The sequence below is a fragment of the Hypanus sabinus genome, chromosome 17, assembly GCF_030144855.1.
Source record: "Hypanus sabinus isolate sHypSab1 chromosome 17, sHypSab1.hap1, whole genome shotgun sequence".
Lineage (NCBI taxonomy): Eukaryota > Metazoa > Chordata > Chondrichthyes > Myliobatiformes > Dasyatidae > Hypanus > Hypanus sabinus.
This window is the reverse complement of record NC_082722.1, coordinates 7,915,827-7,939,997: the sequence shown is the minus strand read 5'-3', so window position 1 is coordinate 7,939,997 and position 24,171 is coordinate 7,915,827. Positions and strand designations below refer to the sequence as shown.

The 24,171-nt window shown below is 41.6% G+C and overlaps 1 protein-coding gene across 2 annotated transcripts in view; it reads left to right on the top strand.

Moving 5' to 3' along the window:
- vac14 (vac14 homolog (S. cerevisiae)) overlaps positions 1-24,171 on the top strand; it is a 496,659-nt gene that overhangs the window by 169,237 nt on the left and 303,251 nt on the right. For both annotated transcript variants that reach the window (XM_059992522.1, XM_059992521.1), the window contains one exon: positions 21,167-21,320. In XM_059992522.1, coding sequence (XP_059848505.1) covers positions 21,167-21,320 — 154 coding nt within the window. The remainder of the gene's footprint in view (positions 1-21,166; positions 21,321-24,171) is intronic.

Sequence of the window (24,171 nt, the reverse complement as noted above, 5' to 3'; positions counted from 1 at the left end):
CCCATAAGAGCTAGTCTAGGGGTCCAGCCACTATCCAAACTGTCTAGCTTGAGGGTGTGAAGTGTTAGTAAAATGGGCTCACCTCATAGCTCCAGCTGGGTGCTATTATAATGGAGCCAAATGCAGTGATTTTAGCTGTGACACCAGCACTTGAAAAGTTCGGCTTCTCACCTCTCCCAGTCTTGGATGGATTTGACAGAGAAGGCAAAATAAGATTTTTGTTTTGTCCATAAAACACTTAATCTGACAAAGCAGGCACCAAGTATGGTTGCCTTTATTCATTGGGTCACCAAAGCTCATGGTTCAGGTAATGTATTGGCAGTGGTTAAAACATTTGGTGGCATTGGGAGTGGGCCTCAGTGGATTTTTCTCTGGCTGGCAAGGTGTCATGGATGGTGTACATGCGAGTATCTGCTGAGAGGTAATCGTTAAGATGTGAATGAAGTATAATGCAGGAGAATATAGAATTATTCAATTTGACAGAAAAATCAAAAGCATACTAAATAAATAGTGAGAGATTACAGAGCTCTGAGATGCAGATGGGTTGGGATACCCTGGTATATGATTTGCAAAAAGCTAGTGTGCAGGTGCAGCAAGTAATTGGGAAGCTAATAGACTGTGTTACGTGCCCACGGGTTTCATTTACCGTGAGTGTTGCTTTAAGAGATGCCTGGATGAGGCAGGACTATGATATCAGTATACCAGTTGCGACGGACCGCTGGGATTTTCAGTAGTGTGGAGAGAGAGAGAAGTTTTGGACAGCAAGCTGACAGTGAGGGCTTGCTGTAAAGAAATGGGTAAAGTCCGCTACTTTCTCATGCCCAAAAGATTGTGTTGTTTAATTGATTGAATGTCTGACTGTCGCTTCGTATAATCCATACGTGGATTTTGTTAGAATATCCTGTGGGACCACTGTTGTTGACCCTTTTCTGGATTTGGGGGTGTTATGTGGTAACCATTTGGAAGAAAGGATATTTTGTGACTGTCACCTTATTTCTACGTGGATTTCGGAACAACTCGGCAGATAAGAGCATCGGCGACTGTTATTTCATTTACCCATTGTGGAACCTGTGGAATCATTCGTAATTGCCTTCTCTCTACATTTCACCGTGGATTTACAAATCTCTCCCATCATTTATTCCTTAGACTATTGAACCTTTCTACTTTAATAAATCCTAAAACTTTAATAATTGTTCCAAGCTTGACTGTTTGGGAGACACACACACACTCTCACACACACACACACACACACACACACACACACACACACACACACACACACACACACACACACACACACACACACACACACACACAAAACACTGTTAACTTCTGCTTATTTCATTTAATTCTCTATATTTTGAGTAGATACTAATAAAGATAGTGGTCTTAACATTAAAACCTGACTCAATTTGTGATCTATTGCTGCTGGTATGTAACAAAAATTGGGGACTCATCCGGGATATGAATAAATTTGACTTTTTGATTGATTATCGATGTGATTGGTTACTTCCCTTTTGATTGACTTGTATATGTGAAACCAGCAGCAATGGATATTGGGGAATTTCTGACATCGCCAACCCCAAGGTATTAGGGGATGCCAGAAAGGACAACTTGTTGGCCATTGCTAAGAAGCTGGAACTTACTGCGGTAAAATCATATATGGAAAAGGCAGAGATTCAGAGGAGAATAGCTGAGCACTACATTGCTATGAATATGTTTGAAGGGGAGGTGTTAGAAATGTTTTCTGAACATAAACCAGTTAACCCTGAGCAGCAGTTATGGCTGGAGCAAATAAAGTTAGAGGAATTTAGGTGAGAGCTAGAAGTTGAAGAAAGACGACAACGAAGGCAGTTCGAAGCTGAGGAAGCAGAAAAACAGAGGCAGGAAGCAGAGAAACAAAGGAGGTTAGAGCTAGAGAGGTTAGCGAAGCTACGGCAAGGGGGTCTAGCGTTGGACTCTGGTGATAAGTTTGTTGCCAGTTGGGAAGTTAAATTGGTCCATCCATTTGATGAAAACGAAGTTGATAAATAATTTCAGCATTCTGAGAAAGTAGCTCAGAGCCTAAAGTGGCCAAAAATTGATTGGCCTCTCTTGTTACAGAGTGTAATTAAGGGTAAAGCTCAGCAGGCTTATTCTGCCCTGTCAGTTGATGATGCAGCTGACAGTAAAACAGGCTGTGTTAAAAGCATATGAGCTGGTTCTGGAGGCCTGTAGGCAATGGTTTAGACATTTGAGGAAAGCTGTGAACCAGACTCGTGTGGAATTTGCTTACAAGAAGTCTGTGTGTTTTGATCGATGGTGTACATCTAAGAATGTGGATGGTGATTCTGAGAAACTGAAAGCATTGGTTTAATTGAAGAATTTAAAAGGTGTGTTAATAATGACAAAAAAAAACATTTAGATGAGACGGATGCTTCCACTTTCCAAGAATCTGCTAAATTATCAGATGATTTTGCCTTAACCCACAAGTTTAAGTTTACCCCAAGGAAGACCTTCCAAAAGAGTAGCATGGATAGTCAGGGTAAACCAGAAATTAAATCTGGGACTAGTGACAAAAGTAAGGATGAAGGGAAGCAATTAAAGGAGAAACACTCTGGTCCTACTTGTCACTATTGTAGGAAACCTGGTCATGTTATGGCCAACTGTTTCCTCCTGAAGAAGAAGGAGGAGGAAAAGGAGGCAGTTCCAGATGCCTGTATTCAGCGCTTTGAAACATCTGTGAACCCACAGGGTTCCGGACATTCTGATGAAGCTCTGTCAAAGACTGAGACATCTGACCCGGTCGGGAAAGAATTCCTTCCTTTTATGTCAGATGGGTTTGTGTCAGTACCGGGTCAACCCCAGTACCAGTGAAAATTCTTCGAGATACTGGGGCTTCTGTCACTCTTGTTAGGCAATGTTCCAGAGCTTAGTGAAGAGACTGCCATTGATGAGGTAAACCTTATTAAAGGCATTGGAGGTGACATTGTTTCTGTGCCTCTGCACAGGGTAATTTTGAAGTCAGAGTTAGTTTCAGGACCTGTGAAGATAGGACTACAGCCCAGTTTACCAGTGAAAGGTGTTTCTTTGTTGTTAGGGAATGACCAAGCAGGTGGCAAAGTTGTTTCTGCAGTGCAGCTGATGACTAAGCCAATCACTGATGACCTAAAGATGTATTCTGACATGTATCCATTCTGCGCAGTCACTCGAGCTACAGCCAAGAAACTTGCCAATGCGGATGGTTCTGCTACCTGTAATAGCCCAAATCGAGATTCAGATTTTGATGATGTCAGCGACCTTCCTTGTATGTGGTGGGTTCATGCCTGTCCTAGCATGCAAAGTGACAGGACAGATGAGATCCAATGGCCAGGAAAGCGGTTCTGTAATGCTCTATGGAGAGCGAAGGGCATGTCAAGGCACAGTAGAAGTCACGGTCAATCACTGCAACCAAGAAAGACTCCAGCTGTGACAACCTTTGTACCACTGGACACAAATTTCTGTGTTCGAGAGAGTGGAACTGCCCCAGTGCGATAGTGTTTTCACTTTAAAAACTCTTGCCCAGGTTTTCTCTCATTATCAGATATAACAGACAGCCACCAAGCTTGCTATTAAGAACCAATGCACAGTTTTATTATACTGTAGTAGCATTGATAGTGTTCTAATTTGTTCTGTAATTCATTTAAATTCGTAATTTGTTACTCAGTTAAACAGTATTTTGCCTTTTTTTTTATACCTTTTTAACTTTTCATGAAACTTCAGCTAATTGGGGCAGCTGGTTAATTGGGCCAAAATGTACTGGTCCAGATGTGTCCCAATTAACTGAAATCCACTGTATTTCATATTTCTTATTGTAATGTATAGTATATATTGCTTTGTGCTGCTCCCGTAAAACAACAAATGTCTGTGATAATAAACCTAATTCTGATTCATTTATGAAGTGGTAGATGAAGGAAGAAGTTGCTCTTGTACCAGAGTAATGCCTCGGAAATGAAGGGACTTGTCTGAGATTGCTACTTGATGCCTTTCCAAATCTTTATAGTGCATCCTCGTGCTGAGGCTGCAAATCATGGAGACAATCCATCATGATTTTATTGCTGTAAGGAGTCATAGTAAATATGTTAGGATGCATTAGCTGAAGTGTACATAGACCTTCACTTCATTAGATAAAATTATCTGTTTCTAGCCCTTTATCTCATGGATGGTTTATAACAGCTGCATTTATCTTCCAGTCTTGACATCTCTCTCTAGTAATTCACTTAATGCTTTGTCTGAAGACCAGTGATTTGTTGTGACTGAATAATCAAGCAATGTTTTCTGCAAAAAAAAATTCTGTTATGTTTATATCACTGATAACATTCACCTTACCTCATCAACATACTAAAGAGCCAATTTATGCCTATTGAGATCAATACATCTGTAAGCACAATTCTTGACTTGTATTTGACATTTAATGGTTTACATGAAGGCAACATTCCATAAGTCTGGTATCCTGCAAGCTGCAATGGACAGTAGAACTCATGCTTTTTTGAGAGTTTGTCGAGGACTGTAATGCTGTGAAGTAGTTAGCTTTTGCTTGTGTTTGTTTTAAAGCCAACTTCTAAAATAGCCTGTCATGGAATACTGATGTTATGTGTAAACAGGCTTGGCTCCAGTCTACTTCTGTTGGTAAGCATGGCAGTGTAAGTACCATTATGTTTCTTGAGGCTTTTGAAAGCATGATTAAAAACTGATGCAATTTCTCAAGTCATGTCCAAATTTCCACATTAAATAGTGGCACTGATAGTCTTTTAAAGGGCTGGTCTTCAATTCTATCAGCAGGAATGGTTAGAGTTCAGCTGACATAAGTTGAAATTGCTGTCTCATTGAGGGTGAAGCTTTGTTCTCTCTTCAGGAGTCAGTGCCATATGACACACTGAAGCTGGTGCCTCTGTAATCCACTTGGGTTGACTGATTTACTACAGCAGCAGGCAATCTGCTGGAGGAACTCCATGGGTTGAGCACTGTCTGGGAGCAAAGGTTTTATTGATGTTTCAGGACCCTATGCAGGGGTTTGACCAGAAATGTTGAAAGTTCTTTTCTTCCCACAGATGCTGCTTGACACAGGGTTCTCCAGCAGATTTTGTTACTCTATATTACAGCAAGTGTATCCACTATTGCCTTTGACAGAGGTCAGATTATTGTTAATGGAGACGGATGCAGAGAAGTTAGAGGTCAGGCCTCCCATCCATATTTGAAGGCCAGCGATGTGGAGATGGAATGAAGGACATCAGGAGTCCAGACTTCCATTCTGGACTTGAAGGCCAGCAACGTGGTTTGAAGGAATCCATGGTTGTTGGGTTGTCCCAGGTCACTGCATGTTCGTGTGAGCAGGAGGTACAAAGGCTGATCAGTTGCACACTCGGAAGTGTGAGCCATGGGGTCCCAACATCGGCTAGTTGGGGGGTTGATACCAAAGATCAAACCCCAAAGGATGATCAGAAAGCTGGATGCCATAGCATAGTGGCTGAAGCCTGAGACCCAGAGACCTGTTCTGAAGTTGGAGGACTGTCCGTGTGTGTGGGTTGGAAGGAGGGGGTTTTGCTGTTATTGTTCTGTTGTTTATTGAGTTCTGAGTTGCTCTGAGCAATGTGATCATGCTATTTTGGCGCTTCAGCACATCCTTAGGTGTGTTGCTTTTAGTATTTATGATACATTTCACTGCATGTTTTGATGTACGTGTAGTAAATCTGAATAATTGTAAACAATTGAATACTGGACCTGCTTCACTCTTACTGCATGACAGTTCATTAATTAATATTTTGACCAATTATATTTTGCTTGAAGGATGTAGTAGTCCAAGCCAGTTTTTAAAAAAGCATCACAGACACAGCATAGAAGAATCAGAGTAAATGAAAAGAAATAAGAATGAGGGTCTAACCATCAGGAAAGACTAAAACAAATTCTCTTTACTTTTGGAGAGTTGGCTAAGTAGTGATCTGATAGTGTCCCTTAGAAAAATGTTTTTATCTGCTGAGAATCCAAACCTAGATGGCCTAAATGAGTGGGTATTTAATTCACTTGGTTCAGAAGTAACCATTTCCGTCAGACATTTTATCCCCTTCACTTCCAGTCCTCTTGGCTCAAAAGAAAATGTGGGATGACTTGATTCAGGTGTACAAGATGGTGAGGCATAAATTGAGTGGATCTCCAGAGACTTTTTCCTGGAAGGAACTAACTAACACCAGAGAGTATAATTTTTACATTACGAGAGGAAAGTATAGGAGGGGATATTAGAGTTTAATTTTTTACAGTGTTAAGTATATAGAATGTCCTGCTGGGTGGTGAAAGAGGCAGATATGTGAGGAGCATTTAAGAAACTCATAGACACATGGATGATTTTTAAAAAATGGAGGGCTGTGTAGGAGGCAAGTTGTTAGGTCGATCTTAGGGTCGGTTAAAAGTACGATACAATAACCTGGGCTGAATGGCCTTTACTGTGCTGTAGTGTTGTATGTTGATTGACTATTTATTTCCCTTCACTAATGCTGCCTGCCGTGCTGAGTTCCTCCAGCAGTCTGTTTTGCCCGCTCAAGTATAGGACAGAAACGAGCTCTTTGGCTCAATGGTGATCATCAAATATCCATCTATAGAAGCAAGTAGTGAGGTAGTGTTCATGCTTTCAATGTCCATTCAGTAATCTGAAGGCAGATGGGAAGAAGCTGTTCTTGAATCATCAAGTGTGTTGCCTCCAAGCTCCTGTACCTCTTTTCTGGTGGTAACAATGAGAAGAGGGCCTGTTCTGGATGACAGGAATCCTAAATGATGGATGCTACTTTTTAGAGGCAATTCTCCTTCAAGATGGTCCAGGATGCTGGGGAGACTAGTGTCCAGGATGGAGCTGACTGAGTTTACAACTTTCTGCAGCGTATTTCAATCCTGTACAGTGCCCCCCACCCCATACCAGATAGAACCGGTTAGAATGCTCTCCGTGGTACATCTGTAGAAATTTGCAAATGTCTTTGATGACATACCAAATCGCATCAAACTCCTTTTGAAGTATAGTCACTGCCATGCCTTCTTTGTAACTGCATCAATTGCCCAGGATAAATCCTCAGAGATGTTGACACCCAGGAATCTGAAATTGTTCACTCTTACCACTTCTGAACTCTCTATGACGACTGGTGTGTGTTTCCTCATCTTACCCTTTTTGAAGTCCACCATCAGTTCTTCGGTCTAATTAATGTTTTGCGAGGTTGTTGCTGTGACACCACTCAACCAGCAGATCTATCTCATTCCTGTACGCTAGTGGTCACCAACCCATCGATCTTTGAGACTTTCCCAGTAGATCCCGGAAAAAAAATGAAAAATAAATACACTAATAGTGTTGAGAGATTGTTTCCGGGTTGCGGGGTTTTAGTTCCGTTCTTTCTGCCCAGTGCGCATGCGTGTAGCCTCCCCGCACTACACAGTGTACTTAAGTGGTCCCCAACCACTGCGAGGAAACGATATGAGTCAGCTGCACCTTTCCTCATTCCCTGTCACGCCCACTGTTGAACTTGAACCCACGCGAGGTCGTCATTCGCCTAAACGCATGACACCCTTGCACCAGGGATCACTGGTTGGCCTCACGCGACCAGCAGGAAGTTCTGTCACTACTGGCCTGGAGCGTGGACAGATGGGCATCGCTTCTAAACCTGTTCAGCACACCAAATGTTTGTGGGGAACCCAGTGCTAAAATATTCACAGATGACCTAATTCAAGCTCAGCGTTTCGTAAGTATCAGAGCAGCTACCTCGCTGTGATCTACTGAAACAAACTTTTGTTGGCCGATAGATCCTACAAGGTGGGGGGGCGGGCGCGCCCTGTCACACTCCTCACTCGGTCGGTCACTCTCTCCGGACTACGACCACCGTGGCCCCGGCGCGGGAACCTCCGGCCCTGACCTTGTCCTCTCACCCCACCCACGACCAGCCGCACCTGGCCAAGGTGTCTGGTGGCGCACGGGCGGGAGGCTGAGCTTGGGCCCAGAGGCTGTCTAATGAGGCAATGAAGCCCTCAAAACTGCTTCGGTACCCTGAGTCCAAGCACTGCACTTAAAGACAAACGTGTTGAGATTTTTCAGCGGAACAGAAGCTAAATGCCGAGAGCTGCAAAAACTAAATTGTGGAATAGACCGGACATAAGGAACCTGTTTTGAGTATCACTGTATTCCCGTCGTGCTTAACAACCACCCCCCCCCCCCACCCCACCATCAGCTGGTCCGCAAGAATATTGTTAATATTAAACTGGTCTGCGGTGCAAAAAAGGGTGGGTATCCCTGGTGTTTATACATTATTTCTACTTCCGGAGTTTTACTTATGGTCTTTTCTGCCCTGGTGCACATGTGTGTAACTAATTGATCTGGGGTCAATCTTGCCTTTTAGTAAGGCCACTGAGGTAGGGGATCTTGGGCTTAAAAAGTTTGGTGACCACTTCTATTCACCATCTGAAATTCTGCCAACAATGGTTGTGTTGTCAGCAAGTTTATAGATGGTATTTGAGTTGTGCCTAGCGGTATAGTCATGAAGATAGAGGGAGCAGAGTAGTGGGTTACCACACATCCTTGAGGTGTACCAGTGTTGATCATCAGCGAGCTGGAGATATTATTACTGATCCACTCAGATTGTGGTCTTCTGGTGAGGAAGTCGAGGATCCAGTTGCAGAAGGAGGTACAGAAACCCAGGTTTTGGAGCTTTTTGATTAGACCTGTAGGAAGTTGCATCAAAGACTGAGCTGTAGTTGATAAACAGCTGTCCGATATAAGTGCAACCCCCTGGTAAGCCTCAGGCTCGCTCAGCTTGCTTCTGTAGGGGGAGCAGCCTTTGGCCCCGCCAAACTGTGTAATCAAGTTTGTGTAGATGCTGTGTGACGTATCCCGCCACGCCAAATAACAGACAGTACACCATTTGCGATTAAATGATTACACTTTATGGATCATACTGGAACTATATACTTAATAGAGATACAATATAAAACAAAAAGTAAAAGGCGCCAAACTTATCAAAGTTCAACCTCTTTGTGCACAACAGTTGGAGCTCAGTTAACGAAGTCTTCTTTCCATCAGTCAATGTCTTCCGAACTCCACCGACCCACGAATAGGACCACCCTCGGTGATCAACCAAACAGTCTACTTGAGTCTGTCCTCATCTCCTCTCCTCGCCGAAGACCCTGGGCCTCAGACTCCCACTTGGGGTCTGTTCTGTCGCTCAGCTTACAGCATTGCGTCTCCTCTCTCTGTCCCCATCACGCCTTACCCCCAAAGTCCGCGAAATCAATAGCTTACAGACACACAAGAAAGAATAACATCTATCCCAGCTGGTTAGCAAATGAATACAATTCTCATTATCAGTAATTATAACTCAAACAAGCTGCAAGAGAGAAGCACTTTCTCAGCAGTTAACATAACAAAGAAGCCATTTTATTAGCCATAGCAGTAACATAACAGAAGAAACCCCTTACAGTATTAGTATTGTCCAGGTGATCCAAGGCCATATGAAGAGCCAAAGAGAGTGCATCCACTGTAGATAGGTAAACTGCAGTGGGTCCAGGTTCTTGCTGAGACAGAGTTGATTCTAGCAATAACCAACCTCTCAAAGCACTCCATCACTGTAGATGTGAGTGCTACTGGACATTAATTGTTAAGGCAGCTCACCCTGCTCTTTTTGGGGACTGGAATGATTGTTGCCCTTTTGAAGCAGATGGGAACTGACAGTAGCAATGAGAGATTGAAAATGTTTTTAAGCACATCTGCCAGTTGGTTGGCACAAGTTTTCAAAGCACTTCCAATTACCCTATCAGGGCCTGTTGCCTTGCAAGGATTCACTCTCTTGACAGACGATCTGATGTCAGCCTCTGTGACAGAGATCACAGAATCACCAAGTGCTACAGGGATCCTTGTAGCTGTAGTTTTATTCACCTGTTCAAAGTATGCATAAAAGGCTTTGAGTTCATCGGGGAGTAAAGCATTACTGTCATTCATGATGTTAGGTTTCGTTTTGTAGGAAGCAATGGCCTGTAAACCCTGTCAGAGTTGATGTGTACCTGATTCTGCCTCTAACCTCTTTTGCAATTGTTCCTTTGCTCTTGAGCTAGCCCTCTCTAAGTTGTAACTGACCTTGTAGTCCTTGATCACCAGACTTGAATGCCATAACCTAGCCCTCCACAGACTATGAACCTCCTGGTTCATCCATGGCTTTTGATTTGGGTATGTACAGTATGTATTCACCTATGCAGATTTTAATGAAGTCAGTCAGTGAGACCTGGAGTTTACTTATTCAGCCTTGAAGGTTCGAAGCAGTCCTGTACGTGTTCCTGTGCTTCCCTTGTCCATACCTTCTTGGTCCTCACTACTGTTGCTGCAGTCTTCAGTCTCTGCCTATACTCAGGGAATAGAAGTACATTTAGGTGATTAGACTTTCCAAAATGTGGGCATGGGATGACCCATAAATAAATGTGTCATTTCAGTGTTTTAATTTCTGTGTATGTGGAAATACCCATGTTAACTTCATGCATTTAGTTAGCAACTAACCTGATCTTCATTCAGAAAGGGGTTCTTTTGGAACTCAGATGGTGGTTTATCCATGCTTCTCACTTTTCTCCACGGCTGCTTTTCTGCTGATGAGAATTGCATCAGGGAGAGTGTGACTCTGTTTCTGTATAGTACTACAATTCGAGGTTGTACATGTTTCAAAGCGCTAGCAAGCATTCTTCAGAACAGCAAGATTCCTCAAACAATGATGAGATTAACACACAAAATGCTGGAGGAACTCAGCAAGTCGGGCAGCATCTATGGAGGGGAATAAAGAGTTGGCATTTGGGGCAGGACCCTTCATCAGGACTGGAAGAAGCCAGAATAAGAAGGTGGTGGGAGGGGGAGGAGTTCAACAAGTTGGCTGGTGATAGGTGAAACCAAGTGAAGAGGAAAGGCTTCACCTGTGACCTGCCAGTGTACTGAGTTATCATTTCACCTTGCAAGGAATAACAATAGCCTTCTCGTTGTGTTGGAGATATTTGTAGAGTTAACAATAGCGAGGATAATTTCTGAAAACACCCCAGTACTAAGCTCATTCACGTAACTGAAATTACCAGTAGTTATCTGTTAAAACTTCCAAGCAATGGGAGTGTAGGTTCTTTGACCCAATTGTCCTTCAATCTAGTTTAATACAGTAGTGACTGGAGTTACCTCACCCTACATGACTGTGTTATGTAAATATATTCCTTTAAGACTCCAAAGATTCAAGGGGAGGAACCTGATAATGAAATGTTGAAAGTTTGAGCAGTACCTTGAGAATGTGATGTAGCTATTAGCATTACAATAACAGTTAAATGTATTTGATCATATCTGGTTAACAACAATCATAATAGAAAATGTGAGAAATGTTCAGGTCAGGCAAAGAGGAACAGTTAAAATTTCAGGTTGATAATCTTTCACCAGCTATTTAATCCTTCAGGTAGCAACTACAGAAAGACGAGAAGGGAGCCTTCTGGACGATTTTAAGCTTACATTGTTATTGAGAAAGGATCAGGAAATTGAGGAAGCATAGATTGGAAGGTCATGTAAGTGATCTAGAGAATAGATTCTATTTGTGGTTTCTTAGACAGGACCAGGCCAGGATTAGAAAATTTGAACAGATTAACATTTTGACTTGACTAATTTTTGCTTCAGAAATCCTCCGGCTATTGTTTTACTATAGGCCTTAAAAAGGAAGCTGGACTGAATGCAAAGGAGGAAAGACTGTTGCTTTACAGGAAAAAGCCAGGGTAAGGACATTTGTGCTATCCGTTCCAGCAACTAAACTGAATCAGTTCAAGGCTGACTTCATTCAGGATTGCAAGAGTGTCAGAAACACACTGAGTCTCAGCAATTTGCAGAACGGTAAACTTTATTTTTCGAGTCTGCAGAGTCGGACCCAACCAGCTCCTGCTAGATTGAGTGCCGAATTACACTTTGCACAGTTTTTTATACCCTACTTGTTTACGACTTTGTGAGTTGCACCCATGTGAGGTGCAGACATTCTTCCTTAATCTCATTACAAAATTACAAATGTGATTACCCTTTGGCCCACTTATCAGCCTCAGCGCATTAACACCGTTATTGTTCAACCGTTAAGCATGTCTTCCCGTTACCCGTATCGCTTCTTTAATCAGCAAGCTATTGTTTCATCCTGATTTTGCAAATTGGTTTATACGTTGCCCTGCAAGTTGCTTTGCACGTTCTTTCTGTGTCAGCACATTCTAAATGGACTCCTTAAGAACCGTCTTTAATTTAATCATTTCTCTCAAAGAGTGTGGGGATATTTTTCCTGTGTCAACCTTTTTTTTAAAATATACCGTTAAATTGCACAGCAGTTACTATGGTGATTTCAGAGTAATAGATCTATACAACATGGAAAACAGGCTCTTCAGCCCCTTGTCATTGATGACAAAGTTGCCTAAGTGAGCTTGTTCCATTTGCCTGTGTTTGAGTCATATTCCTCTCCAAATTCCATTTACAAGTTATACTTGTCCCGACCTCTAACACTTCCTCTGGCAGCTAATTCCATATATTCACCACCCTCTCTGTGGGAAAGTTGCCCCTTAGGTTCCTTGTAAATCTTTCCAATCCCACTTTCAGCCCACGTCCTCTAGTTTTGGTCTCTGTATACCCTGGGGAGAAGACTTCGGCTTTTCACGTTCCCAACGCCCATATGAATTTGTGCATCTCTATAAGGTACCCCTCAGCCATCTGCATACGAAAGAAGAGTCCCAGCCAACCCAGCTTCTTCTTGTAACCCAAGCCCTCCAGTACTGGTACTATTCTCCTGAATCTTTTTTTTAACATCCTTTCTAATTTAGTCAGAGGAGCTGAGAGATACTGTAGGTAGGTGAATGATCAAAACAGCACACCATACTCTAAATGTGTCCTTACCATTGTCTTCTACAGAGATCTCACTCAAGGTCAGTGTGCCAAATCAGCTGTTGTCAGTGTTACCACTTACAATACTACCTCTAAATTAAAAGTATTTTTAAATGAAATTGCAGCTGAAATCTTAACACAACAAGAATGCAGTTGCTTGAGGACAGTTTAATCATGCAAGTTATGTAAAAGTAGTCCATTTTCCACATGTAAATGAGACATTCAGTTGTAATTGATATGGAAATTGCACAATCACCTGCATCCTGGCTAAGGATTGTAGCCGTCATGATACAGAGCCTGGAATTTATCACCAGAGATTAGATGTCATCGGCTTTGGGTGGCATTGAACCATTGAAAGTAATGCTGTATAAAGATTGTACCACATAGGGATATAGCAGGTTGATTGGGCCTGAGGAACTCAATGGGTTGGGGGGAAGGGTTGTCATGTTTCAAATTGAAATTCTTATGTCAGGTATGGTTCTAGGTTTTGACCCAATGCATCAACAATTTCTTGCCCTTCTCCAGAGGTGCTGCTTGACCCACCGAGTTCCTCCATCAGACTGGATCTGCAGACTCTGGTCCCTTGTGTCTCCTGGTCATTGCCTGTATTTAAGCTTGCCTAAAATGGGTGGCTACTTGAACCTGGCGCATTGCCTCCCCTGACAGTGAGTAAAGAATACTCTTGCCTCTAACTGTATAGCGGAGTTTTTAAATCACACGTGTGTTTCAAGGCTTTATTCAGCCTTTATTCACTTGTTATTTTTTACTATCTATTCCTTTATAGCCTGTCCTTTATCGTATGCACTTTGAATTTAAAATCTGGCTGTAAATAGCTGTGTTACAAGCACTGCCAGCACTCTAATTGGGATCCTTTTCAATCCGTTCTACAGTAAAGATATTGGATGTCCTTGATAGGCTGGAGTGGCATTGAAAGGACTGCGGATGGTGGCAATCAGAGGCGATAAGTGAGTCTGGGGTGGTGAGGGTCAGAGATATGCTTGAAGATGAAAGCTAGTGAACCGAAACACACAGAGGACTTAAAGTGCGTGCATTCTTCATTAATTTGCCAAACTGGCTGAAGACTTCACTGGTCCTACTCTCAACTTAATTGTGAATCCTTCTTAATGTCCCAAATGTTAAATAGCATTAATTATCAAGTGATGCATTCAGTGTTGATATGACTTAAAACAAACGCAGTTAAATTACTGAGTACTCTTAAACAAGTAAAAACAATGAAAACCTAAATGTAAAAGGTAAGTAATTGCTTCTGCAGATTGGGCTCCTTGTTAACATTGGCTCAGAGTCATTGTATTTAGATTCCCAAATATAATGGGTGGATACTTGCATCAACTCATGGTGTATGGCTGGAATTCACATGGATCCCACAGGATATATACATCCTCGCTTAAAGAAGAAGCTGAAGTTGACTCACATTTCAGACTCCTATGTCTTCCTTTGAATTAATTCAATGTTTTGAAGTTACAATGTATTTAAGCTACCTGTACATTAACTGGTCTTAATGGCCAACTACTGACAAGGAATATGCCAACTACTGACGTTGTTCCTTGACAGCCTGTCTGGCACTCTGCCCCCGACTCCCTCCAGTTGTTGCAATATCCATTTATTCAGTAGCTGGGTGTACAGTACTTGTATTGTGAAGTGTCATTTAAAGTACTGGCTTCTGAGGTCGCACCTGACGGATTAAGTCCCGATATTTGCTAAAGCTTGGAACACACAAATGAACAATTATCAACTTCAGTGTGGAGTTGCATGGTAATCCTGACAATGCTGTTTTATAAAACTTGCAAATGAAGTTCCAAACTGTTTGTATGATTTTCCCGACTAGCATTCAGGGGACCCATATCGGTGTCGCTTAAAGGTGCTGATGGCTGGATGACATAATAGTTGTTAAATTGCTCTTTAGTTGCCCTCCTGGTTTACATTTGATGATAAAGGTGAGCATATTATTTAGCGTGCAGTTAAGTAAGTGTTTCAAGGGACAGTCACTGTAACAAGATTCTGTAGATGCTGCAAATCGAGACAAAATGCTCAAGGAACTCAGGCAGCACCTATGTTTCTGTTATTCTGCTGTACATTCACCATAGCTGTTTATCTTGTTTTGGAAGTCATTTGGGCATCTGTAACCTTTTTATCCATGCCCCTGGGTAAGTATTGGCAGTCAATCAGGTCAGTAATGTGTAACCATGGAACATTATATTTTCTAAACTTGAAACCTAAACCATCATGGGATACCACAGTAGGGCAGCCATTTAATGTGATGCTTTTATAGCTCAGGGCATTGGAGTTCAATTCCAGTGGTGTCTGTAAGGAGTTTGTCCGGTCTCCCTGTGACAATGTGGGTTTCCACCGGCTGGTCCAGTTTCCTCCATACTGTTTATTTGTTTAATCGGTCATTGTAAATTATCCTGTGATTAGTCAAAAGCCTACATAAACAGTCCAGAGACCCAGGTTCAACTTCCATAGGGCATTGTGAAATTTAAATTCAATTCATAATCTTTATCAATAAACTTAAAATACTGCTAGTCTTCAGCAAAAGCAACAGCACCAAAACTGTCCATGCCAGTTAACAAAGTCTTTCAGAGGAGGGCAATAGTCCATCTGAATATAAATATTATAAGTGGATGATGTGTTATAGCAGCAAGAGTGTCAGGAATTGCCAGTTATTTCTGCTTCGAGACCACAGCTGAATTTGGTTGAAATGTTCATTCCTTTGCTCTAGTGTAAGGTTTTAAAGTATTTTCAACCCCTGTGAGAGCACTATTTGATTGAACCTTGAAAATTTGCTATAGATTATTCTTCATATTTTATGTTCCCTACACCTGGTGTTTCTATATTGATCTATACTGTATATATGGATCTATATTGTAATGACAATTCAGTTTTATGGATTCAATTTAATATCAAGCACAGAAAAATATCTGCACATGAATCAAGGTGAGAAGGTGTTGGAGGAAACTGGAGGTCCGTGAGCCAGTCGTTATCAGGGGATCTGAGGTGGAGAGTCAGCAACTTGAAATTCCTCTGTGTTACCACTTCAGAGAATCTGTCCTGGGCTCAGCATTAAAGTGCAATTACGAAGAAAGCATGGCAGCATCTTTACTTCCTTTAAAGTTTGCGAAGATTCAGCATGACATCTAAAACTTTGACAAATTTCTTTGGATTTGTGATAATATATTGACTGGTTGCTTCGCAGCCTGGAATAGAAACATCAATCCCCTTGTATGGAAAATCTGTATCAAGTAGTGGATATAGCCCAGTCCATCAAGGGTAAGGCCATCCCATAACTGAGCATATCTACATGGAGCATTGTCATAGGAAAGCAGCATCCATCATCGAGGCCCCCACCACTCAGGACATGCGCACTTCTCACTGTTGCCATGATTCTGGAGCCTCAGGACTTGTACCCCCAGTTCAGGAACAGTTATTACCCCTCAACCATCAGGCTCTTGAATCAAAGGAGATAACGTCACTCACCCCATCACTGAACTGTTCCCACAAAACTATGGGTTCGCTTTCAAGGACTCTTCACCGCATGTTCTCAATATTGTTTATTTATTTATTACTTTTTTTCTCTCTGTTGTATTTTGCGCAAATTGCCTTGTGCACATTAGTTGTTTGTTTATCCTGTTCGGTGTAGTCTTTCATTGTTTCTATTGTGTTTCTTGGACTTGCTGTATATGTGTAACACTTACCCAAAAGGCTGGTATATGTCTAGGGGAAACGGAGTTCCAGCAACTCACCAACCCACCTCCCGTACACGCAGGTGCTGTGAGAATCGAGTTTATGCCTCGCGCCCGCCAACAATATCAAACCCACAACAAATACCGTTATGGAATACACTTTATAGTTTTTACTAAAATTAAAAGAGTAGTAGGCAATACAATATATATATATATAAAAGGAAAAAAACAAAAGGCGCCAACTTATCAAAGTTCAGTCTGTTTAGTGCACTCGTTGGAGCTCAATCAACGAACCAATCGACCCATCCAACCACATGACCGCCACGCCGTCGCACCTGGGACCACCCCGGTGGTCTTACGAGCAGTCCAGCGCACGTCCACCTTCCTCAGCCTCCCCCTCACACCAAAAACCCGCGAAAACTCCCAAGTTCCCAGCATCACAGGACACAATAACATTCCCCATTGATTAACAAATGAATACAATTACCATATCAGCCATTCTAAAGCGAAACAACGGCGAGAAAAACACTTATCCGACAAAGAAGCATTCCTGCTCGTAACAAACCAAAAAAGCCATTTTGGGTAACATACACAGGACATTGTACATTTGCCCACAAGAAAATGAATCTCAGGGTTGTATATGTACTTTGATAATAAATTGCCTTTGAAGTTTGAACTTTTGAACTTTGATTTTGGTGAAAAGTGAAGTTGACTGATGCTTGGTAGGTGGGAGAAGGCTGAGATCCACACAAATGGATGGAAGAAGAGTAATAGATATTTTTATCAGCATGCTCTGGAGGAAGAGTAGGGGCAGTGCTTCCCAGGGGTGGGGAAAGTTGTTAGCTTGTCCTGGGGGTGGAGTAAGTAATGCTGGCCTGCCCTGTGTGTGAGGAAGGCAGGTGTCATTTTGTCTTTGAAGTCAGAGGAAAAATTCTCATACCAGCAGAGTTTATAACTGATGCTTAACTTCGCTCTATTTTATTCACTTTTCTAAGCAATAACTCTCAGGGTGAGGCTTTTCATTCCAGGACGAAGGAGATGTCTTCCTTTTTTAAACAAAGGGGCTTCCCTTCTTCCACCATCAACTCTGCTCTCAAACGCATCTCTCCCATTTCCCGCACATCTGCCCGCCACCCCACTCGGGATAGGGTTCCCCTTGTCCTCACCTCCCACCCCACCAGCCTCCAGGTCCAACGTATAATTCTCCGTAACTTCCGCCACCTCCAACTGGATCCCACTACCAAGCACATCTTTCCCTTCCCCCCCCCCCCTTCTGCTTTCCACAGGGATCGCTCCCTACGCGACTCCCTTGTCCACTCGTCCCCCCAGATCCCTTCCCACCGATCTCCCTCCTGGCACTTATCCTTGTAAACGGAACAAGTGCTACACCTGCCCTTACACTTCCTCCCTCACCACCATTCAGGGCCCCAGACAGTCCTTCCAGGTGAGGCGACACTTCACCTGTGAGTTGGCATGTGTGGTATACTGTGTCCGGTGCTCCCGGTGTGGCCTTTTATACATTGGTGAGACCTGATGCAGACTGGGAGACCATTTCGCTGAACACCTACGCTCTGTCCGCCAGAGAAAGCAGGATCTCCCAGTGGCCACACATTTTAATTCCATGTCCCATTCCCATTCTGATATATTTATCCATGGCCTCCTCTTCTGTCAAAATGAATCCAAACTCAAACAACACCTTATATACCGGCTGGGTAGCCTCCAACCTGATGGCATGAACATTGACTTCTGTTAATGCCCCTCCCCCCTTCTTACCCCATCCCTGATATATTTAGCTTTTCCCCCCCCCCTCTTTTTTTCTCTTTCTGCCTATCACTCTGCCTGTTCTCCATCTCCCTCTGGCGCTCTCCTCCCCCTTTCTTTCTCCCTAGGCCTCCTTTCCCATGATCCTTTCCCTTCTCCAGCTTTGTATCCCTTTTGCCAATCACCTTTCCAGCTCTTAGCTTCATCCCACCCCCTCCGGTCTTCTCCTATGATTTTGCATTTCCCCCTCCCCCTCCTACTTTCAAATCTCTTACTGTGTTTCCTTTCAGTTAGTCCTGACGAAGGGTCTCGGTCTGAAACGTCGACTGTACTTCTTCCTATAGATGCTGCCTGGCCTGCTGCGTTCCACCAGCATTTTGTGTGTGTTGCAACAATATTGTTCTGTTTGTTTTCCCAATTACTTGCTGCATATGTGTGTTAATCCTTAGGTACCTAATTCCTCCTGTATCACAGCTCTGCAGTCTCTCTCCACATAGATAATACACTATTATAATTTTCCCAACATTATTCTCAATTTGCTTATTTACAGCATTCCTCTATGCCTTTATAACCTTTACACAAATTAATTTCCTGAATTTCTTTCTGTCAATGAAAAACTTAGCAGCCATGCCATCAGCTTGCTTTAGAAGCCTGTTGTCATTTTGGCCTGTAAAATATTTGGTGCTACAACAATACTTGGTGTCTTGATACCAAACATTTTTCGTGTTGATGGTTGGTGTATGAGGTCATAGTCCAAAACATTCAGTGACTTGTGTGCTGAGGTAAAAGGGGAAAACTGCTAGGATTTCTGTTTCTAATTACTTTTCAAGTATGCTCTCCTCCCACCTCTGTTTCACCCCTCTCAAAAACATTAACACTATGAACAAATACATCGCAACCTGGCATATCAGAATACACCTCCTATGTGCATTGTTTTCAAAGGAAGAAGAAGAAGAACAAAGGAGTGTGAAAGCAGTCAGCCCAGAACTCTGAATATCCACGTATTGCTTTATCTTGGTTCAATCGATTTGCACTTGGTGCAACCACAACTTAGCTGTGATTCCCTTCTACATCTGTAATACTTACAGTAGTGCCAGAAAGTTTGTGAACCCTGTAAAATTTTCTCTATTTCTGCATAAATATGTCCTAAAATGTGATCAAATCTGTACTTCAGTTCTAAAACTAGGTAAAGGGGAACCCAATTAAATAAATACCATAAAAACATTATACATGTTCATTTATTTATTGGGAAAAATATTTATGGAGATGTCAGGGGTAACTTTTTTTGCTCAGAGAATGGTGAGTGCGTGGAATGGGCTGCCGGCAACGGTGGTGGAGGCGGATACAATAGGGTCTTGTAAGAGCCTTTTGGACAGGTACATGGAGCTTAGAGAAGTAGAGGGCTATAAGTAAGCCCAGTAATTTCTAAGGTAGTGACATGTTTGGCACAACTTTCTGGGCCGAAGGGCCTGTGTTGTGCTGTAGGTTTTCTATGTTTTTATGTAAAATCATCCAATATTACATGCATTTTTTTGGAACAAGTATGTGAACCTTTGCTTTCAGTCTTGTACAGCAATAACTGCAACCAAACTTTTCCAGTAATCAGTCCTACACATCGGCTTGGAGGAATTTTGTCATTCTTCCTTACAAAACTGTTTCAACTCTGTGATGCTGGTGGGCTTCCGTGCATGAACTGCTTGCCTCAAGTCCTTTCACAACATTTCTATAGGATTGAGGTCAGGACTTTGACTTGGCCATTCCAAAGTACGAATTTTCTTCTTTTTAAACTATTCTGTTGATTTACTCTTGTCTTTCGGATCATTATCTTGCTGCATTATTCAACTTCTATTAAGCTTCAGGCATTGATGGACTGCTACCCTGGCAGTCTCCTATAAAATGTCTTGATACAATTTTGAGTTCATTGTTCCCTCAGTGGTTACAAGCTGTCCAAGCCCTGAGGCAGCAAAGCAGCCCCAAACCATGATGCTCCTTCCACCATGCTTCACTTCAGATGAAGTTTTGCAGTTGGTGTCCTGTGCCCTTTTTCATCCAAACATAGTAGTGTACACTTCTGCCAGAAAGTTCAATTTTTGTCTCATCTGTCCCCAGAACATTTCTCTAGAGCATTGTAGAACATCCAGGTGGTCTTTTGCAAACTTGAGACATGCATCAATGTTTGTGGAGAGCAGTTGTTTCCTCTGTGGTGTCCTAACATGATCAGAGACATGTTTGGCAAGTTCTAGATATTTCTGCAGCTCTTTTGTTGTTACCCTTGGGTTCTTTTTCACCTCCTTCAGCATTGCACATTGTGCTCTTGGTGTGATCTTTGCAGGATACCCACTCCTGGGGAGAGTAGCCACAGTACTCTACTCCATTTGTAGACAGTTTCTCTTACTGTGAATTGACGACCACTCAGATCTTTAGAATTGTCTTCGTAGTCTTTTCCAGTGTCATGCATCTCTACAATTCTTCTTCTAAGGTTCTCTAAAAGTTGTTTTCATGCTCACAAACTTCCTGGCACCACTGTAGTTCCTGTTCTCTTTCTCTCACTCCCTGTGCGGAGGCCACATGCTCGCTGCTTTAAACAGTAGTGTAAACTGTTTTTCCCTGGGTGTTGAAAGAACAATGTTTAGTTTTTTTTATTATTTTCATGTTGGATGTTTGTCAGGTTTTGGTTTTTCATGGATTCTATTGTATTTCTTTGTTTTTCTGTGAGTGCCTACAAGAAGATGAATCTTATGGTTGTATATGGTATACATACTTTGATAATAAGTTTATCTTGAACTGTGGTGTTGATTTATGATTCCAGGTGATCTTGAAAGACTTGGAAGTGCTGGCAGAAATTGCCTCATCTCCAGCAGGTCAGACAGAAGGACACGATTCAAGTGAAAGCATAAGCACCCAAAATAGGCAGTCAGAGCTGCACGTTCTTACTTCATCCTCCCCACAACTGAACTCTTCAAGTAAGTACCAAGTTGGTCAATTTCCTTTAAAATGCACCAATGTTCAATGGGTCAACGGGTCAACTAAGATGCATAGTGATAAGGTAGAATAACTGTATAAAACTTTATCCAGATCTTTTTATTTTCAAGCCCTCTATCTCTGCCGTGTGCTAAGTCCCTACAACTTGAATTGATTTAACACCTCAATGTAACAAGGCTTTTGATGAACAAAATCTGATGTATGAAAATTAAAGAAAGCCCTGCCAAGTGTTGAGTTTAAAAAAACAGCGAGACAGTAGTACCGTTAGAAAAGGAAGTAGTTAACATTAGTTCTGGGACCCATCATTAGAACTAAGTGACTAACAAGTTTGCTCAGGTAGTAGAGAAGATGGGAGGGACAATGGATGGAACAAAGAGGATATCTTTATTGGGAGAAGAAATGCAGTTGTTAAGGGACAGACAAAGAAGTTTAATCTGATTTTAACTGGTCAGCTGCTCAATTATACTCTCTCACATTGCCTCCTAACTCATTTCTCCCATGGTCCACTCCTCTCTCCTATCAAACTCCTCTTTCCTCAGCCATTTACCTTTTCCACCTATCTCCTCCCAATTTCTCACTTCATTCCCATCCCCACCCACCCACCCACTGTCCCTCTCACCTGTCCTCAACAATCACCTTCTAGCTTGTATTCCTTCCTTCCCTCCCCTCCTCTCATCTTTTTATTCTAAATCCGTCCCACTTACTCTCAAGAGCTGATGAAGGGACTTAGCCTGAAACATCAATTTTTTTATTCCTCTTCATAGGTGCTGCCGACCTACTGAATTCCCTCATGCATTTGTCTGCATTACTCTTTTCTTCCTTTCCACTATATCAGCCTCCCACTCACACTTAATTTTGAACCCATCTTTCAATAAATTTACATCAAAAATCTCTACTGACCTGCCTTTTGGCATTCTATTACTTTATTGTCACCAAACAATTGATACTAGAGCATACAATCATCACAGCGATTTTTGATTCTGCGCTTCGCACTCCCTGAAGTACAAGTCAAAGTAAATATAATAAAAATTTAAATTATAAATCATAATTAGAAAATAGAAAAGGGAAAGTAAGGTAGGGAAAGTCAGGTCCAGATATTTGGAAGGTACGGTCCAGATCCAGGTCAGGATCTGTTCTGCAGTCTTATCACAGTTGGAGAGAAGCTGTTCTCAAATCTGGCTGTACAAATCTTCAAGCTCCTGAACCTTCTCCCGGAGGGAAGAGGGACAAAAAGTGTGTTGGCTGGGTGGGACTTATCCTTGATTATCCTGTCAGCACTGCCCTGACAGCGTGTGGTGTAAAGTGAGTCCAAGGATGGAAGATTGGTTTGTGTGATGTGCTGGGCTATGTTCACGATCATCTGCAGCTTCTTCTGGTCTTGGACAGGACAACTTCCATACCAGGTTGTGATGCACCCTAGAAGAATGCTTTCTACAGTGCACCTATAAAAATTAGTGAGGGTTTTAGGGGACAGGCCAAATTTCTTCAGCTTTCTCTAAAATGTCCGATTTAATTAGATGTGGAGAAAGCATTTGATAGAGTTGAATGAGCATATTTATTTACTGTGCTTGAGAAGTTTAATTTTAGTCTGACATTTATATCCTGGCTTAAATTGATATATCATACACCAGTAGCCTTGGTTTTTACTAATAATCAAAGATCTCCCTCTTTTTGTTTATTTCGAGGTACCAGGCAAGGCTGTCCTCTTAGTCCATTATTATTTGATGTTTCTCTGGAACCTTTGGCAATTGCTATTAGAGAATCACCTAACATTTTTGGCATTACTCGAGGGATAGATATACATAAGTTATCATTATACGCAGATGATTTGTTATTATACATTTCTGATCGTGAGAAATCCATTCCTGCAGTTATATCATTATCGGCTCAGTTTAGTAATTTTTCTAGGTATAAATTGAATCTTAATAAGAGTGAATTGTTCCCCTTAAATAGACAGGTTCCAATTTATGGAAATTTACCTTTTAAATTAGTTAATGACTTTTTTATGTACTTAGGGATTAAAATTACAAAAAATCATAAGGAGTTATTCAAGGTTAATTTTTTTACCCTTAATTGATCAGATTAAATGTTTGCTTACTAAATGGTCACCATTGTCTTTATCTCTGATAGGTCGAATTAATGCTATTAAGATGATTATTTTACCCAAGTTCTTATATATATTTCAAGTGGTACCAATTTTTATTCCAAAATCCTTTTTTGACAATGTTGATTCAAAAATTTCCTCATATATATGGCAGAATAAAAATCCTAGATTGGGTAAAAGATATTTATAGAAGTCAAAGAAAGAAGGTAGATTGGCATTGCCTAATTTTAGATTTTGTTATTAGGCAATTAATATTCTATATTTGAATTGTTGGTTAAGGGATTTGGATTTATCTCCTAGCCCTCATTGGTAAATCTGGAAATTAAATCTGTACAAGGATTTGCATTGGGTTCTATTTTAGGGACTTCTCTTTGCTCTTTCTAAATTGCATAAACGAATTGACAATCCGATAGTTAACCACACTTTACGTATATGGTTTCAATTTCGGAAATTTTTTGGGTTGAATCAGTTTGTTTTAGCAATTCCTATTGTATCCAATTTCTTTTTTCATCCCTCTATTATGGACCAAGCTTATTCAGCTTGGAAAACTAAAGGTATACTACGGTTTTCTGATTTATTTTTGGATAATTGTTTTATGTCTTTTGAACAATTATCTAATAAATATAATTTGCTTAGATCTTATTTTTTTTAGATATTTACAGATTAGGAATTTTTTAAACACTATACTTCCTACCTTTCCAAATCTTGTATCTTCGGGTATTTTGGAG